The following is a 25168-nucleotide window of genomic DNA, read 5'->3' on the forward strand; positions in this document are numbered from 1 at the left end:
GCAAGCAGGGTAGGTGGTAGGAGTGGTGGTGGGGGGGCCGCAGGACGCAAGCAGGGTAGGTGGTAGGAGTGGTGGTGGGGGGGCCGCAGGACGCAAGCAGGGTAGGTGGTAGGAGTGGTGGTGGGGGGGCCGCAGGACGCAAGCAGGGTAGGTGGTAGGAGTGGTGGTGGGGGGGCCGCAGGACGCAAGCAGGGTAGGAGTGGTGGGGGGGGGGGGGGGGGGGGGGGCGAAGGACACAGGCAGGCTGAGGCTGGCGCTAAGACAGACAGACTGTGGGTTTAGTTTTGTGCTGCTTTCCAATCAAAGACCTCAAAAGCCTGGGTGTCACTCACTCCACCTCGCGGTGCACCTCTGACGCGTCCGCCCGGCAGATTGGACAAGTGCGATTGGTCTGGGAGAAAGACAAAACGGAACAAAAAGAGGTGTTAACCTGTCCATCGCATTAAGGTGAAGTCAGCGTCCCAAATGGCACCCTACGCCCTATATAGAACACTACTTAGGGCCATAGGGCTCTGGTCTAAAGTAGTGCACTATATAAGGAATAGGGTGCCATTTGGGACGTACTCTAAGAGTTAACGACGGATGACATCAGCTTACCTTTAACCATTTGTCGACACACTTAGCGTGGAACTCGTGGTTGCAGGGTAATACTCTCAGTAGCTGCCTACACTCAAAGTCACTAAAGCACACGACACACCTGGAAGACAGACCTGAGCATTACACAGAAGTATGACATTATTTGATGTTTTTGAATAATACAAGTTGTAAATACGCTTCATGAGTAGTTCATGACCCTGGGGTGGCAACACATAAGGGTTTCCTATTGTTTTATACCGTTCAATACAACTTCAGCATTTTCACAAAATGTCTGCATTTCCTGCACTTTTGTTATCATGTCCACACTGTGCCACGCAGCATGGTAGCAAAAACTCTAGGCCTAGTTAACTGGTGAACGGTTGGAATCATGGATTATAGTGGGCTGCACCTTGAATACGTTGTTGTTTGACATGACAACGAATGAATAAGCCAGGGAGGAATGATTGACAGGGTAGGAACCAAAGTGTTGGTTAGTCTTTTCCAGGGGACCCTCATTAGATGTTACATTACATGTTGTTTTCTTACTTTCATGTAGCTAGCGAACATATTTCCGCTTCGCCCATTCCTCTGGGATTTAGAAGATACCGTTGCACCAACAACACGCTGACCTAGTCCTACACCATCACTGGCATTAGGCTGTATTAGCTAGCTAGTCCTACACCATCACTGGCATTAGGCTGTATTAGCTAGCTAGTCCTACACCATCACTGGCATTAGGCTGTATTAGCTAGCTAGTCCTACACCATCACTGGCATTAGGCTGTATTAGCTAGCTAGTCCTACACCATCACTGGCATTAGGCTGTATTAGCTAGCTAGTCCTACACCATCACTGGCATTAGGCTGTATTAGCTAGCTAGTCCTACACCATCACTGGCATTAGGCTGTATTAGCTAGCTACGTGTGCTCTGACTAGCCAGGACAAACTCATTTTCACAATTTCACTAATATCAAAATCAATAAAATCATAGAATGTTTTTGGGTTCATTTAGTCATTTACCTGATTATGTAGAAAAATTGCTACAACTACCATTTATATTCCTAAAACTGTTGCTGCTATCCTGTTGTCATGTATTATTTATATATAACTGAGTGTCAAAACACCAGTTTTAAAATGTCCAAATTCATAATCAATATGCTGAAATAACAGGTTAAGACATTTTAACTAATTTAGAAAAAATTAAACACGGAAATATTACATTTACATAAGTATTCAGACCCTTTAATCAGTACTTTGTTGAAGCACCTTTGGCAGCGATTACAGCCTCGAGTCTTCTTGGGTATGATGCTACAAGCTTGGCACGCCTGTATTTGGGGAGTTTCTCCCATTCTTCTCTGCAGATCCTGTCCGGGCTCTGGCTGAGCCACTCAAGGACATTCAGTGACTTGTCCCGAAGCCACTCCTGCGTTGTCTTGGCTGTGTGCTTAGGTTCGTTGTCCTGTTGGAAGGTTAACCTTCACCCCAGTCTGAGGTCCTGAGTGCTCTGGAGCAGGTTTTCATCAAGGATCTCTCTGTACTTTGCTCCGTTCATCTTTCCCTCGATCCTGACTAGTCTCCCAGTACCCAGAGCATGATGCTGCCACCACCATGCTTCACCGTAGGGATGGTGCCTTGTTTCCTCCAGTTGTGACGCTTGGCATTCAGGCCAAAGAGTTCAATCTTGGTTTCATCAGACCAGAGAATCTTGTTTCTCATGGTCTGAGAATCCTTTAAGTGCCTTTTGGCAAACTCCAAGCCGGCTGTCATGTGCCTTTTTACTGAGGAGTGGCTTCCATCTGGCCACTCTAACATAAAGGCCTGATTGGTGGAGTGCTGCAGAGATGGTTGTTCTTCTGGAAAGTTCTCCCATCTCCACAGAGGAACTCTGGAGCTCTGTCACAGTGACCATCGGGTTCTTGGTTACCTCCCTGACCAAGGCCCTTCTCCCCAGATTGCTCAGTTTGGCCGGGCGGCCAGCTCAAGGAAGAGTTTTGGTGGTTCTAAACTTCTTCCATTTAAGAATGATGGAGGCCACTGTGTTCTTGGGGACCTTCAATGCTGCAGACATTTTTTGGTACCCTTCCCCAGATCTGTGCCTCGACACAATCCTGTCTTGAAGCTCTACGGACAATTCCTTCGACCTCATGGCTTGGTTTTTGCTCTGACATGCACTGTCAACTGTGGGACTTTATATAGACAGGTGTGTGCCTTTCCAAATCATGTCCAATCAATTGAATTTACCACAGGTGGACTCCAATCAAGGATGATCAATGGAAACAGGATGCACCTGAGCTCAATTTCGAGTCTCATATTAAAGGGTCTGAATACTTAAATAAGGTATCTGTTTATTTATGATACATTTGCAAAAATTATTAAAAACCTGTTTTCGCTGTGTCATTATGGGGTACTGTGTTTAGATTAATGAGGATTTATTTATTTATTTAATCTATTTTAGAATAAAGCTGTAACGTAACAAAATTTGGAAAAAAGGAAGGGGTCTGAATACTTTCCGAATACACTGTATATAGAAAAGTATGTGGACACCCCTTCAAATTAGTGGATTCTGCTATTTCAGCCACACGCGTTGCTCGAGCACGCAGCCACGCAATCCCCATAGACAAAACATTGGCCTTACTGAAGAGCTCAGTGACTTTCAACGTGGTACCGTCATAGGATGCCGACAGTCAGTTCATCAAATTTCTGCCCTGCTAGAGCTGCCCCGATCAACTGTAAGTTCTGTTATTGTCAATTTTAGAATAAGGCTGTAATAGAACAAAAAGTCAAGGGGTCTGAATACTTTCCGAATTCACTGTAGTAGCCATTTATCAACTAATCTCCTTGTGGTACAATGTTTACGGTAGATGGCCCAATACGAAATAGGAAACAATACACTTTTTTGTCAGGATAATTTCAACGAATCATCTCTCCACAGGTTGTTCTAAAAAGTGACAGGGGGTTGGCTTTCGTTTGAGTGATAGCTTGACTGTCAAATCTGTGTATTAGTTTGTGGCCAGCGACTTTTATACAGAGTGCGCCGCTAATTGTCTTTTGACTTTGAAAAACGACAACAGCGTTATAAATCCTGCGACGGACAGGCGCGTATGACAAAATCAACGGTATCAAATTAATAATATTAATCTGATTCAAGCAATCGATTTAGAGTCAGCTTGATGACTTTACACTTTTATAATAACCAGTGGTGTGTATTCATGGATGCCAAGGGAAGCCAGGCTTCCCCAAAAAATTTTACCAAGAAAAAAATGTATATACATTTTCTTCAAGTCAAGGGAAAATATGTCAAGGGAAGCAAGTTTTGATTTGTCTTCAGACCAATTACATCAGAAGCCAAACGTAATTATTGACAGGAAAAAACTTGAATTGTTGCATCTCGTTGTGTTGTCCTCCGGTGGCTAGCTAGTTAAAATCATCCCTTTCCTAAATTAGCCATGGAGGGAGATAGGGATTTTGGACTTAACTTTTAATTATCCGTACTGGCCAATGATTATAAAGTCGATTCTGATCCAAGCGTAAATTCTGTGGTTTGCTGTTGTTAGCAGCAGTGTGACAGGGGGTGGGGCTTGGTGTGACAGGGGGCGGGGCTTGGTGTGTAAGGGGGTGGGGCTTGGTGTGACAGGGGGTGGGGCTTGGTTGACCGGGGGCGGGGCTTGGTGTGACAGGGGGCGGGGCTTGGTGTGACAGGGGGTGGGGCCTGGTGTGACAGGGGGCGGGGCTTTGGTGTGACAGGGGGCGGGGCTTTGGTGTGACAGGGGGCGGGGCTTTGGTGTGACAGGGGGTGGGCTTGGTGTGACAGGGGGTGGGGCTTGGTTGACAGGGGGCGGGGCTTGGTGTGACATGGGGCGGGGCTTGGTGTGACATGGGGCGGGGCTTGCTGTGGTTAGCAGCATGCACCAGAAGGAGAGGGAGAAAGACGACTCCAGTAGCAAACAGAGTAAACTAAAAAAACAGACATTACACGCGCTGGAGATGCAGATCACATTTAACAAACCAAATATTGAAATACCGTTATAGAAATTAAAGTAAAAACCCAAACCGGTCAGTGCATAAATACCGGTATATAGTAAAATACTGTACAGCCAGCCAGCCAGCCAGCCAGCCAGCCAGCCAGATAGATAGAGAGATAGAGGAAGCTTATCTTACAGCGTTTGTTCAGATTGATGGTTGTCGAGGTTGAACCTGTAGGATGGAAGCTGCTCAATGTCTGCCTTGGTGATTCCTCGTGGTTTAGCCTCTCCTAGCCTCTCAGCCAGGTTCAGTAATGCCTGAGGGACGAGAGGGTGAGAGAGACCAATATATTTAGGGCCAGTTGTTTTGGTTTATTTACATTTTTATTGACCGGTAAATTTCCAGCATTATCCACTAGGTTTGCTGCAGGTAGAAAATCCAAGGAAATTGTATTTAATTGACACAAGCTGTCTCCAAATCAATCAATCAATCAATGCCTGATTGATTTTTTAACTACAACTTCCGAGTCTGCTGGAGAGGATCAGCTTGAGCAAAGTGAGGTGTAGAATCACTGATCTACAAATAGTATTCCGTGCCAATTAATAGTATTCCCTGCCAATTAATAGTATTCCGTGCCAATTAATAGTATTCTGTGCCAATTAATAGAATTTTCCCCATTAAGATTCATAGAGCTCCGCCTCCCCTGGCCTAGGGGATCCCCCCCCCTCCCCACCAAACACTCGCGCACAACCACACATTGATTGGATTGTGTTCTAGCTAAAGTCAATTTCCTAGTATTTTCTACCTGCAGCAAACCTAGTGGATAATGCTGGAAATACAGGTTTAAAAAAAAACAACAAAAAAAAACATCCAAAACAACTGGCCCCAATATATAATACATGTGCAGGTACAAAACACAGAAACACACAGACACAGAAAGAAACACACAGAGAAACACACAGAAAGAAACACACAGAAAGAAACACACAGAAAGAAACACACAGAGAAACACACAGAGAAACACACAGAAAGAAACACACAGAAAGAAACACACAGAGAAACACACAGAGAAACACACAGAAAGAAACACACAGAGAAACACACAGAGAAACACACAGAAAGAAACACACAGAGAAACACACAGAGAAACGCACAGAGAAACGCACAGAGAAACACACAGAGAAACACACAGAGAAACGCACAGAGAAACGCACAGAGAAACGCACAGAGAAACACACAGAGAAACACACAGAGAAACACACAGAGAAACACACAGAGAAACACACAGAAAGAAACACACAGAAAGAAACACACAGAGAAACACACAGAAAGAAACACACAGAGAAACACACAGAGAAACACACAGAGAAACGCACAGAGAAACACACAGAAACGCACAGAGAAACGCACAGAGAAACACACAGAGAAACACACAGAGAAACACACAGAAAGAAACACACAGAGAAACACACAGAGAAACACACAGAGAAACACACAGTGTGTTTGGTAAGTGTATTGATGACCTGGTCCTCTCACCTCATAGTTCTCCATCTCCACATCATCTACGTCCAGGTCCAGACTGATGGCTGGTCCCACTGCTGTAGGAGGCACAGGAAGCATCGACCTGCACAGAGACACAACGGTCACACATCACCCAGACTAAAATAAGGATGTGGAAAAAGGCAATGTATTGAGGGTATGTTCAGTTACGTTAGCACCTCACCTTGTACGATTTTAGGTCCTGAACGACTTCGGGTCATTGAAAAGCACTTTGTAAAGTACCTGTATCATTTCGTTCTTTATTTCATTTCATACTCACAGGAAGTACGGCAGGAAGCCTGGGTAGTAGGGTGGTGGGGGCGGAGGTGGGGGCTGCTGTAACCGGTACCTGTGGCCGTTGACACGCCGCGGCAGCATGTGGGGGTATGGCTGAACAGGAGACAGAGAGAGACGTAGCTGTTAACATGGTGGGGGTGAAATATCCTATGGAAGTGACTGGTTATTTAAATGGGAATTACGCTAGTTCTGTAGCTTTAGCTAGTTCTACAATCTGAACCCTTCCCAGTGGTAAGGCTTTAGTTAGCATCACTTCACACAGCAAGCATAGCATAGAGCTAGCTAAAGCCTTACCACTGGGAAGGCTTTAGCTAGCATCACTTCACACAGCAAGCATAGCATAGAGCTAGCTAAAGCCTTACCACTGGGAAGGCTTTAGCTAGCATCACTTCACACAGCAAGCATAGCATAGAGCTAGCTAAAGCCTTACCACTGGGAAGGGTTGGCTAGCTCTATGCTATGCTTGCTGTGTGAAGTGATGCTAGTTAAAGTTTTACCAAAAAAAAACAGTGAACATTCAATTGCAAAAACATTGAAAATATTCCATTGGCTCTGTCAGGTCCATATTGGGTAGACATCAATAGGAACATAGGAAATTACTATGAAATAATACAATATTTCAGTTGTGTACATTACCTCGTTTTTATTTGACGAATGTATTATTTTCCATTCCTTAAAGTCGTCATCTCATCTCTGCTCAGGCAATAGCAGTCAGCCAGCCAGACCATCTAAATGTCATCTCTGTGCTCCCCGTACTGTCCCGTCTTTAGTCATCCTATTTAGCTACCCTCCCTAAGTATGCTGCAGAAATGCCTGACTAAATCATTTGACTAGTTCTTTAAAGTAGATAAGGCATATACTTTCAGGAACTGTCTCTGTCCCTCTCACCATCGTGTTGTGCACATTTCCTCTCTCATGCGGTCCTTGCGGTCTGTGTGTATCTAACCTAACGTAGCAGGCGTAAAAGTGTATCCGGACTGAGATCTGTATACCAACGAGGAGATGCTCATGTCTATGCCCTAATAATGGGAGCGGGAAGGCTGGTGTCCAAAATAAGTCAGTAGAAACGCATTGGGCTTATTTTGGATCGATTTGAGGCGAGTGAAACCTCTCGCTTCGCCTCTTCCTGGCGCACTGGCGCACTGATTATGGTCATTGTAGTTCATTACCACGTTTCTGATTATGGTCATTGTAGTTCATTACCACGTTTCTGATTATGGTCATTGTAGTTCATTACCACGTTTCTGATTATGGTCATTGTAGTTCATTACCACGTTTCTGATTATGGTCATTGTAGTTCATTACCACGTTTCTGATTATGGTCATTGTAGTTCATTACCACGTTTCTGATTATGGTCATTGTAGTTCATTACCACGTTTCTGATTATGGTCATTGTAGTTAATTACCACGTTTCTGATTATGGTCATTGTAGTTCATTACCACGTTTCTGATTATGGTCATTGTAGTTAATTACCACGTTTCTGATTATGGTCATTGTAGTTCATTACCACGTTTCTGATTATGGTCATTGTAGTTCATTACCACGTTTCTGATTATGGTCATTGTAGTTCATTACCACGTTTCTGATTATGGTCATTGTAGTTCATTACCACGTTTCTGATTATGGTCATTGTAGTTCATTACCACGTTTCTGCAGGTAGGTTGAATATTTGTTTAAATGAAAACTACAACTCCCATAGTTCGACTTGATTTCTCTCGTGAATGATTTGATTTCCTCTCTAGAGAAACGGCGCGTTGGGCTCACAAAAAAAACAAAAAAAACAAAATGGAATTCAAGTAATTGAACCGACGTCCGTCAATTAGTTGTTTAATAACCCCCCCCCCCCCAAAAAAAAAAAAAACTAAAAGTAGGTTAATCGCTCAGCACTAATATCTACCTCTAACTTCCTTCATACTGGATGGAGACATAAAAATGGTGTCCACAAGTTCATCTGACTCTGGTGAAGTAGACAAAAGGCCTAATGGCCAAAATCCTGAACTATCCCTTTAATAAGGTAAAAATACACTATCGTAATTAACTGCAGTCACGGCCGGCATGTACTTCCAAAAAAGGTCTCAATAAAAATGTCCAAGCGGCTGAAAAAATTTCCTATTCGGCACCTCCAATGTACTGTACAAAAATATAAAACACAACATGCAATAATTTCAAAGATTTTGCTGAGTTACAGTTCATTTAAGGATATCAGTCAATTTAAATAAATTCATTAGGCCCTAATCTATGAATTTCACATGACTGGCCAGGGGCGCAGCTATGGGCGGGCCTTAGCGGGCATAGGCCCACCCACTTGGGAGCCAGGCCCAGCCAATCAGAATGAGTTTTCCCCTACAAAAGGGCTTTATTACAGACAGAAATACTCATGAGCACCCCTCCTGGTCATGCTATTTAATCAGCTTCTTGATATGCCACACCTGTCAGGTGGATGGATTATCTTGGCAAAGGAGAAATGTTCACTAACAGGGATGTAAACAAATTTGTGCACAACATTTGAGATAAGCTTTTTGTGCATATGGAACATTTCTGGGATCTTTTATTTCAGCTCATGAAAGATGGGACCAGCACTTATATTTTTGTTCAGTATAAATCCCTCACGTCCCAAGGATCCCGGATAGCACTAACCTTACTGCCATGCACAGGTCGGAAGTCTACAACAGCTCAACACATTGGAGATGCTGAATGAAGAGGCCTTTTTTCGGTTGCATGTAACTTTTATTTAGACCTTTTTTTGGAAGTACATACCGGCCGTAACGGGAGTAATGACGATAGTTGCTGGTGAATGGGAGTTTCAATCAGACACTGGTTCAGCTAGCTAGCTCTATGATGTAAAGTCTTACCCCTGGGGATCGGCAGGTGTCAGGTAAAGTCTTACCCCTGGGGATCGGCAGGTGTCAGGTAAAGCCTTACCCCTGGGGATCGGCAGGTGTCAGGTAAGGTCTTACCCCTGGGGATCGGCAGGTGTCAGGTAAGGTCTTACCACTGGGGATCGGCAGGTGTCAGGTAAAGTCTTACCACTGAGAAGGGCATCTCCTGGTGCAGAGGATCCTGAGGGAGGTACTGGAGGGGGACAGAGGGAGGCATCGCTGGTGGGTGGTGGTGGCTCGAGGGAGGGTAAGAGAACGTTCCTAATGGGTGCTGGTCCCCCCTGAGATCCACCTCATTCTCTACCCTCTGGAGAGGCTGGCCGACCGACGGGAGAGGGAGAGGGAGAGGGAGGGAGAGAGAGGGAGGGAGAGGGAGGGAGAGAGAGGGAGAGGGAGGGAGAGAGAGAGAGAGAACTAAACAGTCAGTGGATCAACTCCTATACAGACTGTGCATTCAGAAAGTACCACTGAAAACAATACAAGTATTTGGTTCATACATTCTAACTTAAATCCTAGGCGACTCATCACTTTTTTTTTTATTTTATTCATGTGGATCAACTACTGTGTATGTGTCTTAGAAGACGAGGCGTACGTCTAAATGTTATTCGTAACGGACAGGGCTCCGTCCCAAATGACACCCTGTTCCCTACATAAGGCAAACTACGGCCCGCACGAGTACAATTAATAAAGACTGGGGGTTGAAAAACACTCTTGATAGAAAGTAAGTCGCTTTGGATAAAAGCGTCTGCTAAATGGCATATTATTTATTTATTAAAGTAGAAATTGTAATGGACCTACACTGCCTTCAGAAAGTATTCACACCCCTTGACTTTTTCCCAGATGTTGTGTTACAGCCTGAATTTAAAATAGATTAAACAAATGGTTTAAACAAATCTTGATGTTGCCTTTTAGCCAAAACGTTTGCCCCCCCCCCCCCCCCGCCTTCAATAGTGCAATACGTTACTTTATGTTGGTAGTAGTGAAGGAGTAGCTAGCTAGATACCTACTACAGAGTCCATGGTCTGCAGTGGCTGGGCTCCTACTATGGAAAAGCCAGAGACGGCGAGACACCTTGATGAGACCGCGCTGCCTGCCTGCCTCCAGACTTTCTCTCCCTGCTTGACCACCTCCCTCAGGATGACCACTCCAAGCCATGAACTTTCTAATGACTGTCCATCATGATGTTGGTTTTTCTAAATTGCATGTATTTTTTTTATTACTTTAAAGCGCTTTGAGATTATTTATTTTTAATGTAATGAATAGCGCTATAAAAAAAAAAAAATTCATAAATTATTATTACCTTTGACCAGAACCTTATGGGCCCTGGTCAAGGTAGTTGATAGATTAATTTGTATTTTAAGCTTAATGACTAAAGGATTTCACCCCAAATACAGTATAAATGTGTGAACGGTGTTAGAGTTATAATGTAGTGGCAACCCACTAACAGAGGGGGGCGGGACTAAACATTCCAGGGTGAAGGAGAAAGGTGGAAACTGTTTAAGAAAGCCTCCTAAAGGTGGGCGGAGCAAAGGGCCTTTGTGTGTCAAGGGCTATAAAACAGGAGTGTATGGGTTTTGGCGCCAGAGCTCTCCATGAATAAAAATACAGATCATTCTTGCTGGTTGTGGACCTTGAATCATTTATGATTAAAACCAGAGCCTTACAACCTCTGGTAATGATTCAAGCTTAGGTTGAATTAGAGATAGACATTCTCATGACAGTAGTGCACTGTGTAGGGTTCCATTTGGGACTCAAGAGGGCACTCACCATGCGTGTGTGCTGCCTCTGGAGAGGGAGGAACTGGCTGAGAGGAGTAAGGTGAGGAGGCTGGTGGGGGGGCCCCGGGGGGTTGGGGTGCAGTATAAAATGCTCCCTGGAGATCAGCGGTGGGAAGGCTTGGTAAGACACCGGCAAATGCTGCATTGTACAGGCTTGGATGAGCTAGAAGAGAGAGACAGAGAGAGAGACAGAGAGACAGAGAGACAGAGACAGAGAGAGAGAGACAGAGAGAGAGACAGAGAGACAGAGAGAGAGAGAGAGAGAGAGAGAGAGAGAGAGAGAGAGAGAGAGAGAGAGGGGGAGAGAGACACACTATTAATAACAAATGACAATAATAAACTGTGGTTAACCATACGGAACAAGACTGGCAGGACCGTCCTCAAGAAACCAATTCAACATAAGTCAAAGCAGTAAGAAATAATCTTCTATGGATTATAAGCGATCTATGGGTATTACTAGCCAAACACGGCCAATCCTTACTCTACACAAACACATGAGCAGGAGGGAATATGTCCAAAGCACAGATGCAATGACGTCAAAAGTATTAGCAAAGATCGTGCTGCTAAACAGCTTAAGAAAGAAGAAGTGTTGGTGGTGGTATGGTGTATTGGTGGTGGTATGGTGTATTGGTGGTGGTATGGTGTGGTGGTAGTGGTATGGTGTGTTGGTGGTGGTATGGTGTGTTGGTGGTGGTATGGTGTGTTGGTAGTGGTATGGTGTGTTGGTAGTGGTATGGTGTGTTGGTGGTGGTATGGTGTGTTGGTGGTGGTATGGTGTATTGGTAGTGGTATGGTGTGTTGGTATGGTGTGTTGGTGGTGGAATGGTGTGTTGGTGGTGGTATGGTGTGTTGGTAGTGGTATGGTGTGTTGGTGGTGGTATGGTGTGTTGGTAGTGGTATGGTGTGTTGGTAGTGGTATGGTGTGTTGGTGGTGGGATGGTGTGTTGGTGGTGGTATGGTGTGTTGGTAGTGGTATGGTGTGTTGGTAGTGGTATGGTGTGTTGGTGGTGGTATGGTGTGTTGGTGGTGGTATGGTGTGTTGGTGGTGGTATGGTGTGTTGGTAGTGGTATGGTGTGTTGGTGGTGGTATGGTGTATTGGTAGTGGTATGGTGTGGTGGTAGTGGTATGGTGTGGTGGTATGGTGTGTTGGTGGTGGTATGGTGTGTTGGTGGTGGTATGGTGTGTTGGTGGTGGTATGGTGTGTTGGTGGTGGTATGGTGTGTTGGTAGTGGTATGGTGTGTTGGTAGTGGTATGGTGTGTTGGTGGTGGTATGGTGTGTTGGTAGTGGTATGGTGTGTTGGTAGTGGTATGGTGTGTTGGTAGTGGTATGGTGTGTTGGTGGTGGTATGGTGTGGTGGTATGGTGTGTTGGTGGTGGTATGGTGTGTTGGTAGTGGTATGGTCTGTTGGTAGTGGTATGGTGTGGTGGTATGGTGTGGTGGTATGGTGTGTTGGTGGTGGTATGGTGTGTTGGTGGTGGTATGGTGTGTTGGTAGTGGTATGGTGTGGTGGTAGTGGTATGGTGTGGTGGTATGGTGTGTTGGTGGTGGTATGGTGTGTTGGTGGTGGTATGGCGTGTTGGTAGTGGTATGGTGTGTTGGTGGTGGTATGGTGTGTTGGTGGTGGTATGGTGTGTTGGTGGTGGTATGGTGTGTTGGTAGTGGTATGGTGTGTTGGTAGTGGTATGGTGTGTTGGTAGTGGTATGGTGTGTTGGTGGTGGTATGGTGTGTTGGTGGTGGTATGGTGTGTTGGTAGTGGTATGGTGTGGTGGTATGGTTTGTTGGTAGTGGTATGGTGTGTTGGTATGGTGTGTTGGTGGTGGTATGGTGTGTTGGTGGTGGTATGGTGTGTTGGTGGTGGTATGGTGTGTTGGTAGTGGTATGGTGTGTTGGTGGTGGTATGGTGTGTTGGTAGTGTTATGGTGTGTTGGTAGTGGTATGGTGTGTTGGTGGTGGGATGGTGTGTTGGTGGTGGTATGGTGTGTTGGTAGTGGTATGGTGTGTTGGTAGTGGTATGGTGTGTTTGTAGCAGGGGTTGGAACCGAAATTATTTTCCAATCGTTTCGTTCTGAAAATAACCTTTTTTTTTTTTTGTTCGGTTCCACTGTTCCAACCAGCAAAATAAAGTTCTGAACCGGTTCGAACCCAAATAAAAGTACTGGTTTAGATCGTTTCTTTCTGTTCTTTTTGAAACCTCTGAAATATAAAATGTATCTCAACATTAAATGACGTCACCAGTCAGTGAAGATAGAGCAGCTTGCTGTGGAGCGGGTCAGCTGTATAGGAAAGTCGTTAAGAGCTAATTGTATTTTGCCGTAAAAGCATGGTTTAACCATAATGAAAAGACACATACACACTGTGCTGTCAGTCACAGTCTAGGGTGAGATATGCAACTGGAGGAGAGAGCGACAGAGGAGGAAGCTTGCCTTGAAGCGCTGGGCATCTTGTTATCACATGCATCATCTGAATTAGGTCCACAGAATTATACCTACGGTGGACCACCGGCTTCCATGAAGGACCTTTGAACTTCCGAGTTGGTTTAACGTTGGACCAGAGCAAACGTTCGCTAGCTAGCTAACAAGCTTGTGTGTGCAGAGCAGCACTACAATTTAAAACACGTCTTACCTTCTTGTAGTTAATAAGTGCGATGTGAAACGTGATAACTATACTATCCTTAACTAGCATTGAAAAAGTAAATCCATTCTTCTCTAATTATACATCTCTCCCCAATTTCTGAATTACACTTGTAACGTCGTCAGTAGGCTACAGTAACCTAGGCTACAGTAACCTAGGTTACAGTAACCTAGGCTTAAGAGGGGAGGGGCAGGTGGCCTACACACACCCACTGGCAAAGATGTCCAGCTGGCAGGCAGACGCTGGAATAAGTGACAGTGAGGGCTTTGCATTGGCCATTTGTTGTGATTTTTGTGGAACCCCCCCCCCAAAAAAAAAAATATGCCTGGAACGTAAAATAACGTTATTAACCGGTTCCCATGCTTTTAAAATAACGGTTCTGTTCCGGAACAGTGTAGATCACTTTCGTTTTGGGTTCTGTTCCTCAAATAATGTTGTTATTTTCCGTTTATTTGGTTCTGTTCCCCCTGAACCGGTTCCAACCCTTGGGTGGTAGTGGTATGGTGTGCTGCAGAAGTGTACTAGCTAGTGTGGCTGGAGTGGTATGATGTGTTGGTACCAGTGTATTAACAGTGGTATGATGTGTTGGTACCAGTGTATTAACAGTGGTATGGTGTGTTGGTACCAGTGTATTGACAGTGGTATGATGTGTTGGTAGCAGTGTATTGACAGTGGTATGATGTGTTGGTAGCAGTGTATTAACAGAGGTATGGTGTGTTGGTAGCAATGTATTAACAGTGGTATGATGTGTTGGTAGCAGTGTATTAACAGTGGTATGGTGTGTTGGTAGCAGTGTATTAACAGAGGTATGGTGTGTTGGTAGCAATGTATTAACAGTGGTATGATGTGTTGGTAGCAGTGTATTGACAGTGGTATGATGTGTTGGTAGCAGTGTACTAACAGTGGTATGATGTGTTGGTGGCAGTGTATTAACAGTGGTATGATGTGTTGGTAGCAGTGTATTGACAGTGGTATGATGTGTTGGTAGCAGTGTATTGACAGTGGTATGGTGTGTTGGTAGCAGTGTATTGACAGTGGTATGATGTGTTGGTAGCAGTGTATTGACAGTGGTATGATGTGTTGGTAGCAGTGTATTAACAGTGGTATGATGTGTTGGTAGCAGTGTATTAACAGTGGTATGGTGTGTTGGTAGCAGTGTACTAACAGTGGTATGATGTGTTGGTAGCAGTGTATTAACAGTGGTATGATGTGTTGGTAGCAGTGTATTGACAGTGGTATGGTGTGTTGGTAGCAGTGTATTAACAGTGGTATGGTGTGTTGGTACCAGTGTATTAACAGTGGTATGATGTGTTGGTAGCAGTGTATTAACAGTGGTATGGTGTGTTGGTACCAGTGTACTAACAGTGGTATGGTGTGTTGGTACCAGTGTACTAACAGTGGTATGGTGTGTTGGTACCAGTGTACTAACAGTGGTATGGTGTGTTGGTACCAGTGTACTAACAGTGGTATGGTGTGTTGGTACCAGTGTACTAACAGTGGTATGATGTGTTGGTAGCAGTGTATTAACAGTGGTATGATGTGTTGGTAGCAGTGTATTAACAGTGGTATGGTGTGTTGGTAGCAGTGTACTAACAGTGGTATGATGTGTTGGTAGCAGTGTATTGACAGTGGTATGATGTGTTGGTAGCAGTGTATTGACAGTGGTATGGTGTGTTGGTAGCAGTGTATTGACAGTGGTATGATGTGTTGGTAGCAGTGTATTGACAGTGGTATGATGTGTTGGTACCAGTGTACTAACAGTGGTATGGTGTGTTGGTAGCAGTGTACTAACAGTGGTATGATGTGTTGGTAGCAGTGTACTAACAGTGGTATGATGTGTTGGTGGCAGTGTATTACAGTGGTATGATGTGTTGGTAGCAGTGTATTAACAGTGGTATGATGTGTTGGTAGCAGTGTATTAACAGTGGTATGGTGTGTTGGTAGCAGTGTATTGACAGTGGTATGATGTGTTGGTAGCATTGTATTAACAGTGGTATGATGTGTTGGTAGCAGTGTATTAACAGTGGTATGGTGTGTTGGTAGCAGTGTATTAACAGTGGTATGATGTGTTGGTAGCAGTGTATTGACAGTGGTATGGTGTGTTGGTAGCAGTGTATTAACAGTGGTATGATGTGTTGGTAGCAGTGTATTAACAGTGGTATGGTGTGTTGGTAGCAGTGTACTAACAGTGGTATGATGTGTTGGTGGCAGTGTATTAACAGTGGTATGATGTGTTGGTAGCAGTGTATTAACAGTGGTATGATGTGTTGGTAGCAGTGTATTGACAGTGGTATGGTGTGTTGGTAGCAGTGTATTGACAGTGGTATGATGTGTTGGTAGCAGTGTATTGACAGTGGTATGATGTGTTGGTAACATGGACGTCACTGACATTCCAGCTCTTCCTTTTCAAACTCACAGGAGGAGGAAGGCAGCAGAGCAGAGAGAGCTGTCCGCTGAACATTACCGAACATGCTGGGAGCTGCTGACTGTTGCACCCTGGGAGAGGTTGCCCGGTGTGGATGGGGAAACCGTGTGTCGTCACCGTGGTAACAGTGTAAGAGATTGGAACGGATCCCTGATGCATCTTGGTACAAGAGAGAAAACAGTGATTTAGTCAATTTCCAAACAACTTCAAAAGACAAAATGCAACATATAGTCAATGTCTCATTTTGAAGACTGTTCTATGTATCATATACACAAAGGTTCTATTTTTCTTTCTCCAAAGCTCACGGTATCATAGAGCTCACGGTACATTAGAGCTCACAGTATCATAGAGCTCACAGTACATTAGAGCTCACAGTCCCATAGAGCTCACAGTACATTAGAGCTCACAGTATCATAGAGCTCACGGTAGATTAGAGCTCACGGTACATTAGAGCTCACAGTACCATAGAGCTCACGGTACATTAGAGCTCACAGTATCATAGAGCTCACAGTACATTAGAGCTCACATTATCATAGAGCTCACGGTACATTAGAGCTCACGGTACATTAGAGCTCACTATACAATAGAGCTCACAGTACATTAGAGCTCACGGTACATTAGAGCTCACAGTATCATAGAGCTCACAGTACCATAGAGCTCACAGTATCATAGAGCTCACGGTACATTAGAGCTCACAGTATCATAGAGCTCACTGTACATTAGAGCTCACAATATCATAGAGCTCACAATATCATAGAGCTCACGGTAGATTAGAGCTCACTGTACATTAGAGCTCACTGTACATTAGAGCTCACGGTACATTAGAGCTCACAGTACATTAGAGCTCACGGTACATTAGAGCTCATGGTACATTAGAGCTCATGGTACATTAGAGCTCACGGTACATTAGAGCTCACAGTACATTAGAGCTCACGGTACATTAGAGCTCACAGTACATTAGAGCTCACGGTACATTAGAGCTCACGGTCCCATAGAGCCTAACAGACATAAATAACACCCAACTGGCCCAGATCTTAAAACAGTGTGAATTTCAATTTGCTAGACTACAACATCCACTGTGAAAGTAATGGAAGGACCAGGTCCCAAAGGGAATAGGGTACCCATTATTTTGTGTGTCCCCACTACTACAGCGGTGTACCTGGTCGTGTAGATCCACCATGATGGGGGTCTGTTGATGCTGAGGTGGGGGGTGTGCGGCAGGGTGCAGCATGCGTGGCGGTGCACTGGAGTGGCTGTACTGTCTGGCCTCATCTAAAGGAACCTGCTGACGTTGCTGGGAGAAGAGAGGGCGGTGGAAGTTCTCATCCTGGAGCAGGGCGTTCTGCCGTGCTACCGGTCGGTCTCGGCTCCCCCACTGTCGTCTCACTGGCGGGCTGCGGGAACATCACGTAAGCACACCATGAAACATCAGGCATACCATGAAACATCAGGCATACCATGAAACATCAGGCATACCATGAAACATCAGGCATACCATGAAACATCAGGCACGCCATGCATTAAAAAATAAGTGTATGAAATGATCTGTTTAGGGTATACTTAGATTACATTAAACATGTTTATGAACATCACAGGTTAGAGAAGGTCAGTGGGAAAAAAGGCCCCCCAAACGACAGCTAGAATCCAAAAGACATGATGGTCGCCTTTTTGTATTTTTGGGGCTGGAACATCAAGCACACCATGAAACATCAAGGATACCACGCATAGACAATTAACATGAGCTGTTTAGGATATACTTAGACAATTGTCATAATTTTTTTTATACAACCGTTTTCTTTTTTACAAATGTTAATTCTGCTATTCTTCAGTTCATGTAAACTGGGACAATAGTGTATCAAATCCATTGAAAGAAGTGCTGTCTGGCCAGTTAATCCTTGAATACTAAACCCTATGTAGTAGACCAGACCATACTATTCAGGAAACCACAGGATGGATGGCCCATCATCCCACGATGACAGTTGATTCAAAACAAAGGGCTCTGCGTCCCAAATGGCATCCTCTTTCCTTTATAGTGCATTACTTTTGACCAGGGCCTATAGTAGTGTGCTGAATAGGGTGCCATTTGGAACACATCCGTGTACTAAGGCAGTAGTATTCACCTTCTCCTGAGGTGCACTGGGGTGTCACAGGGCTCTCCTGGGAACCTCCTCTGGTTCAAGGGGGCTGTTGGTGGCCGCCTAGTCACTGCTATTTCCCATGGTCGCATTGGTGACGTCGTGGGGACCGACGAGTCACACTCTGGAAGAGGAGGCCTTCACTTGTGCCTTCTAACCTCTGTCTTTACCCTGAAAATAAAAACACCATTAGCTACCTAACCACGCTCACAAACTAGCCTGGATATTCAAAACTGAGGTTGATTTGAAATGTATGAATATAAACTATTCAGACGCCTTGACTTTTTCCACTTTGTTACGTTACAGCCTTATTCTAAAATTGATTGATTTTATTTTTTTCTCAATCTACACACAATACCCCATGATGACAAAGCAAAAACTGTTTAAAACTCAAATATCACATTTACATAAGTATTCAGACCCTTTACTCAGCACTTTGTTGAAGCACATTTGGCAGCAATTACAGCCTTGAGTCTTCTTGTGTATGACGCTACAAGCTTGGCACACCTGTATTTGGGGAGTTTCTCCCATTCTTCTTTGGAGATCCTCTTAAGCTCTGTCAGGTTGGATGGGGAGCGTTGCTGCACAGCTATTTTCAGGTCTCTCCATAAAAGGCCTAATTGGTAGAGTGCTGCAGAGATGGTTGTCCTTCTGGAAGGTTCTCCCATCTCCACAGAGGAACTCTGGAGCTCTGTCAAAGTGCCCATCGGGTTCTTGGTTACCTCCCTGACCAAGGCCCTTCTCCCCAGATTGCTCAGTTTGGCCGGGCGGCCAGCTCTAGGAAGAGTCTTGGTGGTTCCAAACTTCTTCCATTTAAGAATGATGGAGACCACTGTGTTCTTGGGGACCTTCAATGCTGCAGACATTTTTTGGTACCCTTCCCCAGATCTGTGCCTCGACACAATCCTGTCTCGGAGCTCTACGGACAATTCCTTCAACCTCATGGCTTGGTTTTTGCTCTGACATGCACTGTCAACTGTGGGACCTTATTTAGACAGGTGTGTGCCTTTCCAAATAATGTCCAATCAATTGAATTTACCACAGGTTGACTCCAATCAAGTTGTAGAAACATCTCAAGGATGATCAATGGAAACTGGATGCACCCGAGCTCAATTTCGAGTCTCATAGCAAAGGGTCTGAATACTTATGTAAATAAGGCATCCGTTTTTTTTTTTTTATATATTTGCTAAAAATGTCTAAAAACCTGTTTTCGCTGTGTCATTATGGGGTATTGTTTGTAGATTGATGAGGACTTAATTTATTTAATCTATTTTAGAATAAAGCTGTAACATAACAAAATGTGGAAAAGGGGAAGGGGTCTGAATACTTTCCCGAATACACTGTATATACACAAAAGTATGTGGACACCCCTTCAAATTAGTGGATTCGGCTATTTCAGCCACACCCGACAGGTGTATAAAATCAGTGTCAGCACAAGAACTGTTCGTCGGGAGCTTCATTAAATGGGTTTCCATGGCTGAGCAGCCGCACACAAGCCTAAGATCACCATGCGCAATGCCAAGCATTGTAACGCTTGCCACCATTGGACTCTGGAGCAACGGAAATGTGTTCTCTGCCTGGCAGTCTGACGGACGAATCTGGGTTTGGCCGATGCCAGGAGAACGCGACCTGCCCCAATGCAGTGCCAACTGTAAAGTTTGGTGGAGGAGGAATAATGGTCTGGGGCTGTTTTTCATGGTTCGGGCTAGGCCCCTTAGTTCCAGTGAAGGGAAATCTTAACGCTACAGCAGACAACGACATTCTAGACGATTCTGTGCTTCCAACTTTGTGGCAACAGTTTGGGGAAGGCCCTTTCCTGTTTCAGCATGACAATGCCCCCATGCACAAAGCAAGGTCCATACAGAAATAGTTTGTCGGGATCGGTGTGGAAGAACTTGACTGGCCTGCACAGAGCCCTGACCTCAACCCCATCAAATACCTTTGGGATGAATTGGAATGCTGACTGCGAGCCAGGCCTAATCTCCCAACATCAGTGCCCAACCTCATTATTGCTCTTGTGGCTGAATAGAAGCAAGTCCCCGCAGCAATGTTCCAACATCTAGTGGAAAGCCTTCCCAGAAGAGTGGAGGCTGTTATAGCAGCAAAGGGGGGGACCAACTCCATATTAATGCCCATGATTTTGGAATGAGATGTTCGATGAGCAGGTGTCCACATACTTTTCGTCATGTAGTGTATATATATATATATATATATATATCGAATCATTTCTGGGTAACAATTAAGTACCTTACTGTTATATAATATATATATATATATATATATATATATATATATATATATATATATATATATATATATCTTACTGTAATAAACTCAGCAAAAAAAGGACCCGGTCTTTCAAAGATAATTCGTAAAAATCAGATTAACTTCACAGATCTTCATTGTACAGGGTTTAAACACTGTTTCCCATGCTTGTTCAATGAACCATAAACAATTAATGAACATGCAACTGTGGAACGGTCGTTAAGACACTAACAGCTTACAGACGGTAGGCAATTAAGGTCACAGTTATGAAAACTTAGGACACTAAAGAGGCCTTTCTACTGACTCTGAAAAACACCAAAAGAAAGATGCCAAGGGTCCCTGCTCATCTGCGTGAACGTGCCTTAGGCATGCTGCAAGGAGGCATGAGGACTGCAGATGTGGCCAGGGCAATAAATTGCAATGTCCGTACTGTGAGACGCCTAAGACAGCGCTACAGGGAGACAGGACAGACAGCTGATCGTCCTCACAGTGGCAGACCACGTGTAACAACACCTGCACAGGATCGGTACATCCGAACATCACACCTGCGGGACAGGTACAGGATGGCAACAACAACTGCCCGAGTTACACCAGGAACGCACAATCCCTCCATGAGTGCTCAGACTGTCCGCAATAGGCTGAGAGAGGCTGGACTGAGGGCTTGTAGGCCTATTGTAAGGCAGGTCCTCACCAGACATCACCGGCAACAACGTCGCCTATGGGCACAAACCCACCGTCGCTGGACCAGACAGGACTGGCGATTTGGAGGTGGAGGGTCCGTCATGGTCTGGGGCGGTGTGTCACAGCATCATCGGACTGAGCTTGTTGTCATTGCAGGCAATCTCAACGCTATGCGTTACAGGGAAGACATCCTCCTCCCTCATGTGGTACCCTTCCTGCAGGCTCATCCTGACATGACCCTCCAGCATGACAATGCCACCAGCCATACTGCTCGTTCTGTGCATGATTTCCTGCAAGACAGGAATGTCAGTGTTCTGCCATGGCCAGCAAAGAGCCTGTATCTCAATCCTATTGAGCACGTCTGGGACCTGTTGGATCGGAGGGTGAGGGCTAGGGCCATTCCCCCCAGAAATGTCTGGGAACTTGCGGGTGCCTTGGTGGAATAGTGGAGTAACATCTCACAGCAAGAACTAGCAAATCTGGTGCAGTCCATGAGGAGGAGATGCACTGCAGTACTTAATGCAGCTGGTGGCCACACCAGATACTGACTGTTACTTTTGATTTTGACCCCCCCTTTGTTCAGAGACACAATATTCAATTTCTGTTAGTCACATGTCTGTGGAACTTGTTCAGTTTATATGTCTCTGTTGTTGAATCTTATGTTCATACAAATATTTACACAAGTTAAGTTTGCTGAAAATAAACGCTGTTGACAGTGAGAGGACGTTTCTTTTTTTGCTGAGTTTATATCAACTCATTTCTGGGTAACAATTTAGTACCTTACTGTAATAGATTGCTAAAAAACTATTTGCCCAAGCAAGAATTTTGCTATTCTTTGTTATTGATCTATTAACCAATTTACCACATGGTGATGTCACCATGGAAAGCAGAAACTCACGCCCATGCAAACCTGCTGATTAGAAGGTCCTGTGCAGATTAGATTTTCAACCAGCAACTATCAGGAAATTACACAGATCAAAATTTGGCACACTTGTACAGTGTTAGTTTCATCAGCTGTTGTACAATATGAGATTAAAAACACAGGAAAAACTGAATTTGGCTGCACTGGGCCTTTAAGATGTAATTAATTTTCTATCAGACTGAAAAAGAATACTGTACTAACTGTAAGTCGCTCTAGATAAAGGCATCTGCTAAATGACTTAAATATAAACATATAGCTATCTAACGAAATGTGCAAGGTGCAATGCGTTTACACAGACAGCCCATTCTGATATTTTTTCCACTAATTGGTCCTTTTTTGATCAAGTCCAATTTTTTCACACCAGATCTTTTTCAGAGCTGATGTGATTTGTCAAAAGACCAATTAGTAACAAAAAATAAAACATTAAATTGGGCTGCCTGTATAAAACGCAGCCAAAGAACTGTTGGACGTCATCAGTTTGTTAGTAGGGGGCGCTGTAGCTAACTGAAACAAAAACAAGGAAAGCCAAGTGCTCAGACAGAAACAAAGCAACAACAAAGGACGAGGAGTTAGCTAGCTAAATAAGTAGCAATAATAGATTTGTTTAACGTTTCAATAAGACAACCATGCAACGATAAAGCATCTAACGTTACACTTCTATTTTAATTGCAAGTTGCATGGCTGATATGCAATGATGCTAAAGCATTTAGCCTCAAAAAGCACAAAGGCATTGCTTGCAATGGACACAGGCGCTAGCCAGCCGTTATATAAGCCAAGGTAGCCGTATACCGTCAACCACATTTTTGCAGTGTGCATCACATGCACAAAAGAATCTCAAGCTTTTCAATCATATTTCGCAAATATGCTAGCTATCATCAATAGCTAAATGCATAAAATTAGCGCGCTAGGTAACTGTAGGCAGGTTAGCTACAGTTAACTAGCTAGCTAATCATATTTTCCTTTCAGCTAACTGTGCATGCAGAACTAGCTAGCCATCTTCAGCTTACTTGCTTTTAGTCTCAACTCAGAAGAAGAGGGATGCATGGACTGAGGTTATTTTAGCTATGAGGTGGGGAGTGCAAATGCTGTCGTTTTCAAGTTTGACAGGTGCCCTTGGTGTCTGAAGTTTCAGTTGCAACGACAAGGCAGATATCGTTGTTCGCTAGCTAGCAGGCAGATATCGTTAGCTGGCTGTGTTGTTATGCTAGTAGATAGCCTATTTGGCTAGCTAACGTTATTGCATAGTCCATCCATCAGTCTTAAAAAAAAAAAAAAAATCTAGAAACGGGTATATTGTTTTTCTATAACTGGCGTATAATAACGACTTCGTTTAGAATGATTAATTCCGATAAATGTAATTGCCAGCATTCCTTCGCGTGTTGTCACCGAGGAATAATAACAACGGTTGTAGTAGCTTGTTGTGATGAAGCCACACCTCTCTCCTGCGTTACTGTTAGAAACACCAATCACAAACAGGAGGCGTGCCCGCAACCACACCTCTCTCCTGCGTTACTGTTAGAAACACCAATCACAAACAGGAGGCGTGCCCGAAACCACACCTCTCTCCTGCGTTACTGTTAGAAACACCAATCACAAACAGGAGGCGTGCCCGCAACCACACCTCTCTCCTGCGTTACTGTTAGAAACACCAATCACAAACAGGAGGCGTGCCCGAAGCCACACCTCTCTCCTGCGTTACTGTTAGAAACACCAATCACAAATAGGAGGCGTGCCCGAAACCACACCTCTCTCCTGCGTTACTGTTAGAAACACCAATCACAAACAGGAGGCGTGCCCGAAACCACACCTCTCTCCTGCGCTACTGTTAGAAACACATTTTACATTACATTTTAGTCATTTAGCAGACGCTCTTATCCAGAGCGACTTACAGGAGCAATTAGGGTTAAGTGCCTTGCTTAAGGGCACATCGACAGATTTTTCACCTAGTCGGCTCGGGGATTAGAACCAGCGACCTTTCGGTTCCTGGCACATCGCTCTTAACCACTAAGCTACCTGCACCAATCACAAACAGGAGGCGTGCCCGACACCAATTACGCTTTACAGCTACATTTTATCCCAAATAAACTATCCACATCCTGAGGGGATGTGAATCCTTGATCACAAATACCTACAAATCAAGAAACCACACAGGCCTGGCAGATTTACAGCTTTGATGCTCAACAGATCAAATAACTTAACCAAGTACAGCTTGTCAGAAGGATTAGACCAGGGGTGTCGAACTCATTTTGCCCCGGGGGCCGCATTCGGTCTTCATAGAGGTCTGGATGGCTGCACTGAAAATTGGTTATATTGCTGTCAAAATGTGGAAAAAAATAGTCCTATATCCATTGTTTTTGTAATTTTCGATGCTCCCTGACTGTCTAGCTTTCATTTCAGTGATTATTAGCAAGCTGGTCACAGTCAACAAACAATGAATGTAGGTCGATTCTCATTTCTACAGTTTCTATTTGATTTTAGTGATTACAAAGTATATTGATTTCATTGGTTCACCAAAACAAATATAAAATATACTTAACAAAAATATAAAATGCAACATGCAAAAATGTCATTGATTAAACTGAGTTACAGTTCATATGAGGAAATCAGTCAATTGAAATAAATAAATTAGACCCTAATCTATGGATTTAACATGACTGGGAATACTGATATGCATCTGTTGGTCACAGATACCTCTAAAAAAAATGGGCCTCAGGATCTCGTCACAGTATTTTTGTGCATTCAAATTGCCATCGATAAAATGCAATTGTGTTCGTTGTCTGTAGCTTATGCCTGCCCATACCATAACCCCACCGCCACTATGGGGCACTCTGTTCACAACATTGACATCAGCAAACCGCTCGCCCACACAACGCCATACACATGGTCTGCGGTTGTGAGGCAGGTTGGACGTACTGCCAAATTCTCTAAAACGATGTTGGAGGCGGCTTAAGGTAGAGAAATTAACATTAAATTATCTGGCAACAGCTCTGGTGGACATTCTTGCAGTCAGCATGCCAATTGCACTCGCCCTCAAAACTTGAGACATCTGTGGCATTGTGTTGTGTGACAAAA

General features: G+C 44.2%; 1 protein-coding gene across 1 annotated transcript; it reads right to left on the reverse strand.

The window, feature by feature from the left end:
* Positions 1–233: 233 nt before the first annotated feature.
* Positions 234–23478, reverse strand: LOC311114316 (RING finger protein 44-like). Its single transcript, XM_084189579.1, has 11 exons — positions 23104–23478; positions 18214–18399; positions 17253–17487; positions 16133–16252; positions 11023–11196; positions 9404–9571; positions 6358–6467; positions 6075–6162; positions 4734–4855; positions 598–697; positions 234–391 (listed from the first exon to the last, which is right to left on the reverse strand). Exons 2-11 carry the CDS (start codon positions 18318–18320, stop codon positions 329–331), a joined length of 1287 nt encoding a protein of 428 aa, XP_084045705.1. The 5' UTR covers positions 18321–18399; positions 23104–23478; the 3' UTR covers positions 234–328.
* Positions 23479–25168: the final 1690 nt, after the last annotated feature.

The sequence above is a fragment of the Coregonus lavaretus genome, assembly GCF_964263955.1.
Source record: "Coregonus lavaretus genome assembly, contig: HAP1_SCAFFOLD_646, whole genome shotgun sequence".
Taxonomy (NCBI): domain Eukaryota; kingdom Metazoa; phylum Chordata; class Actinopteri; order Salmoniformes; family Salmonidae; genus Coregonus; species Coregonus lavaretus.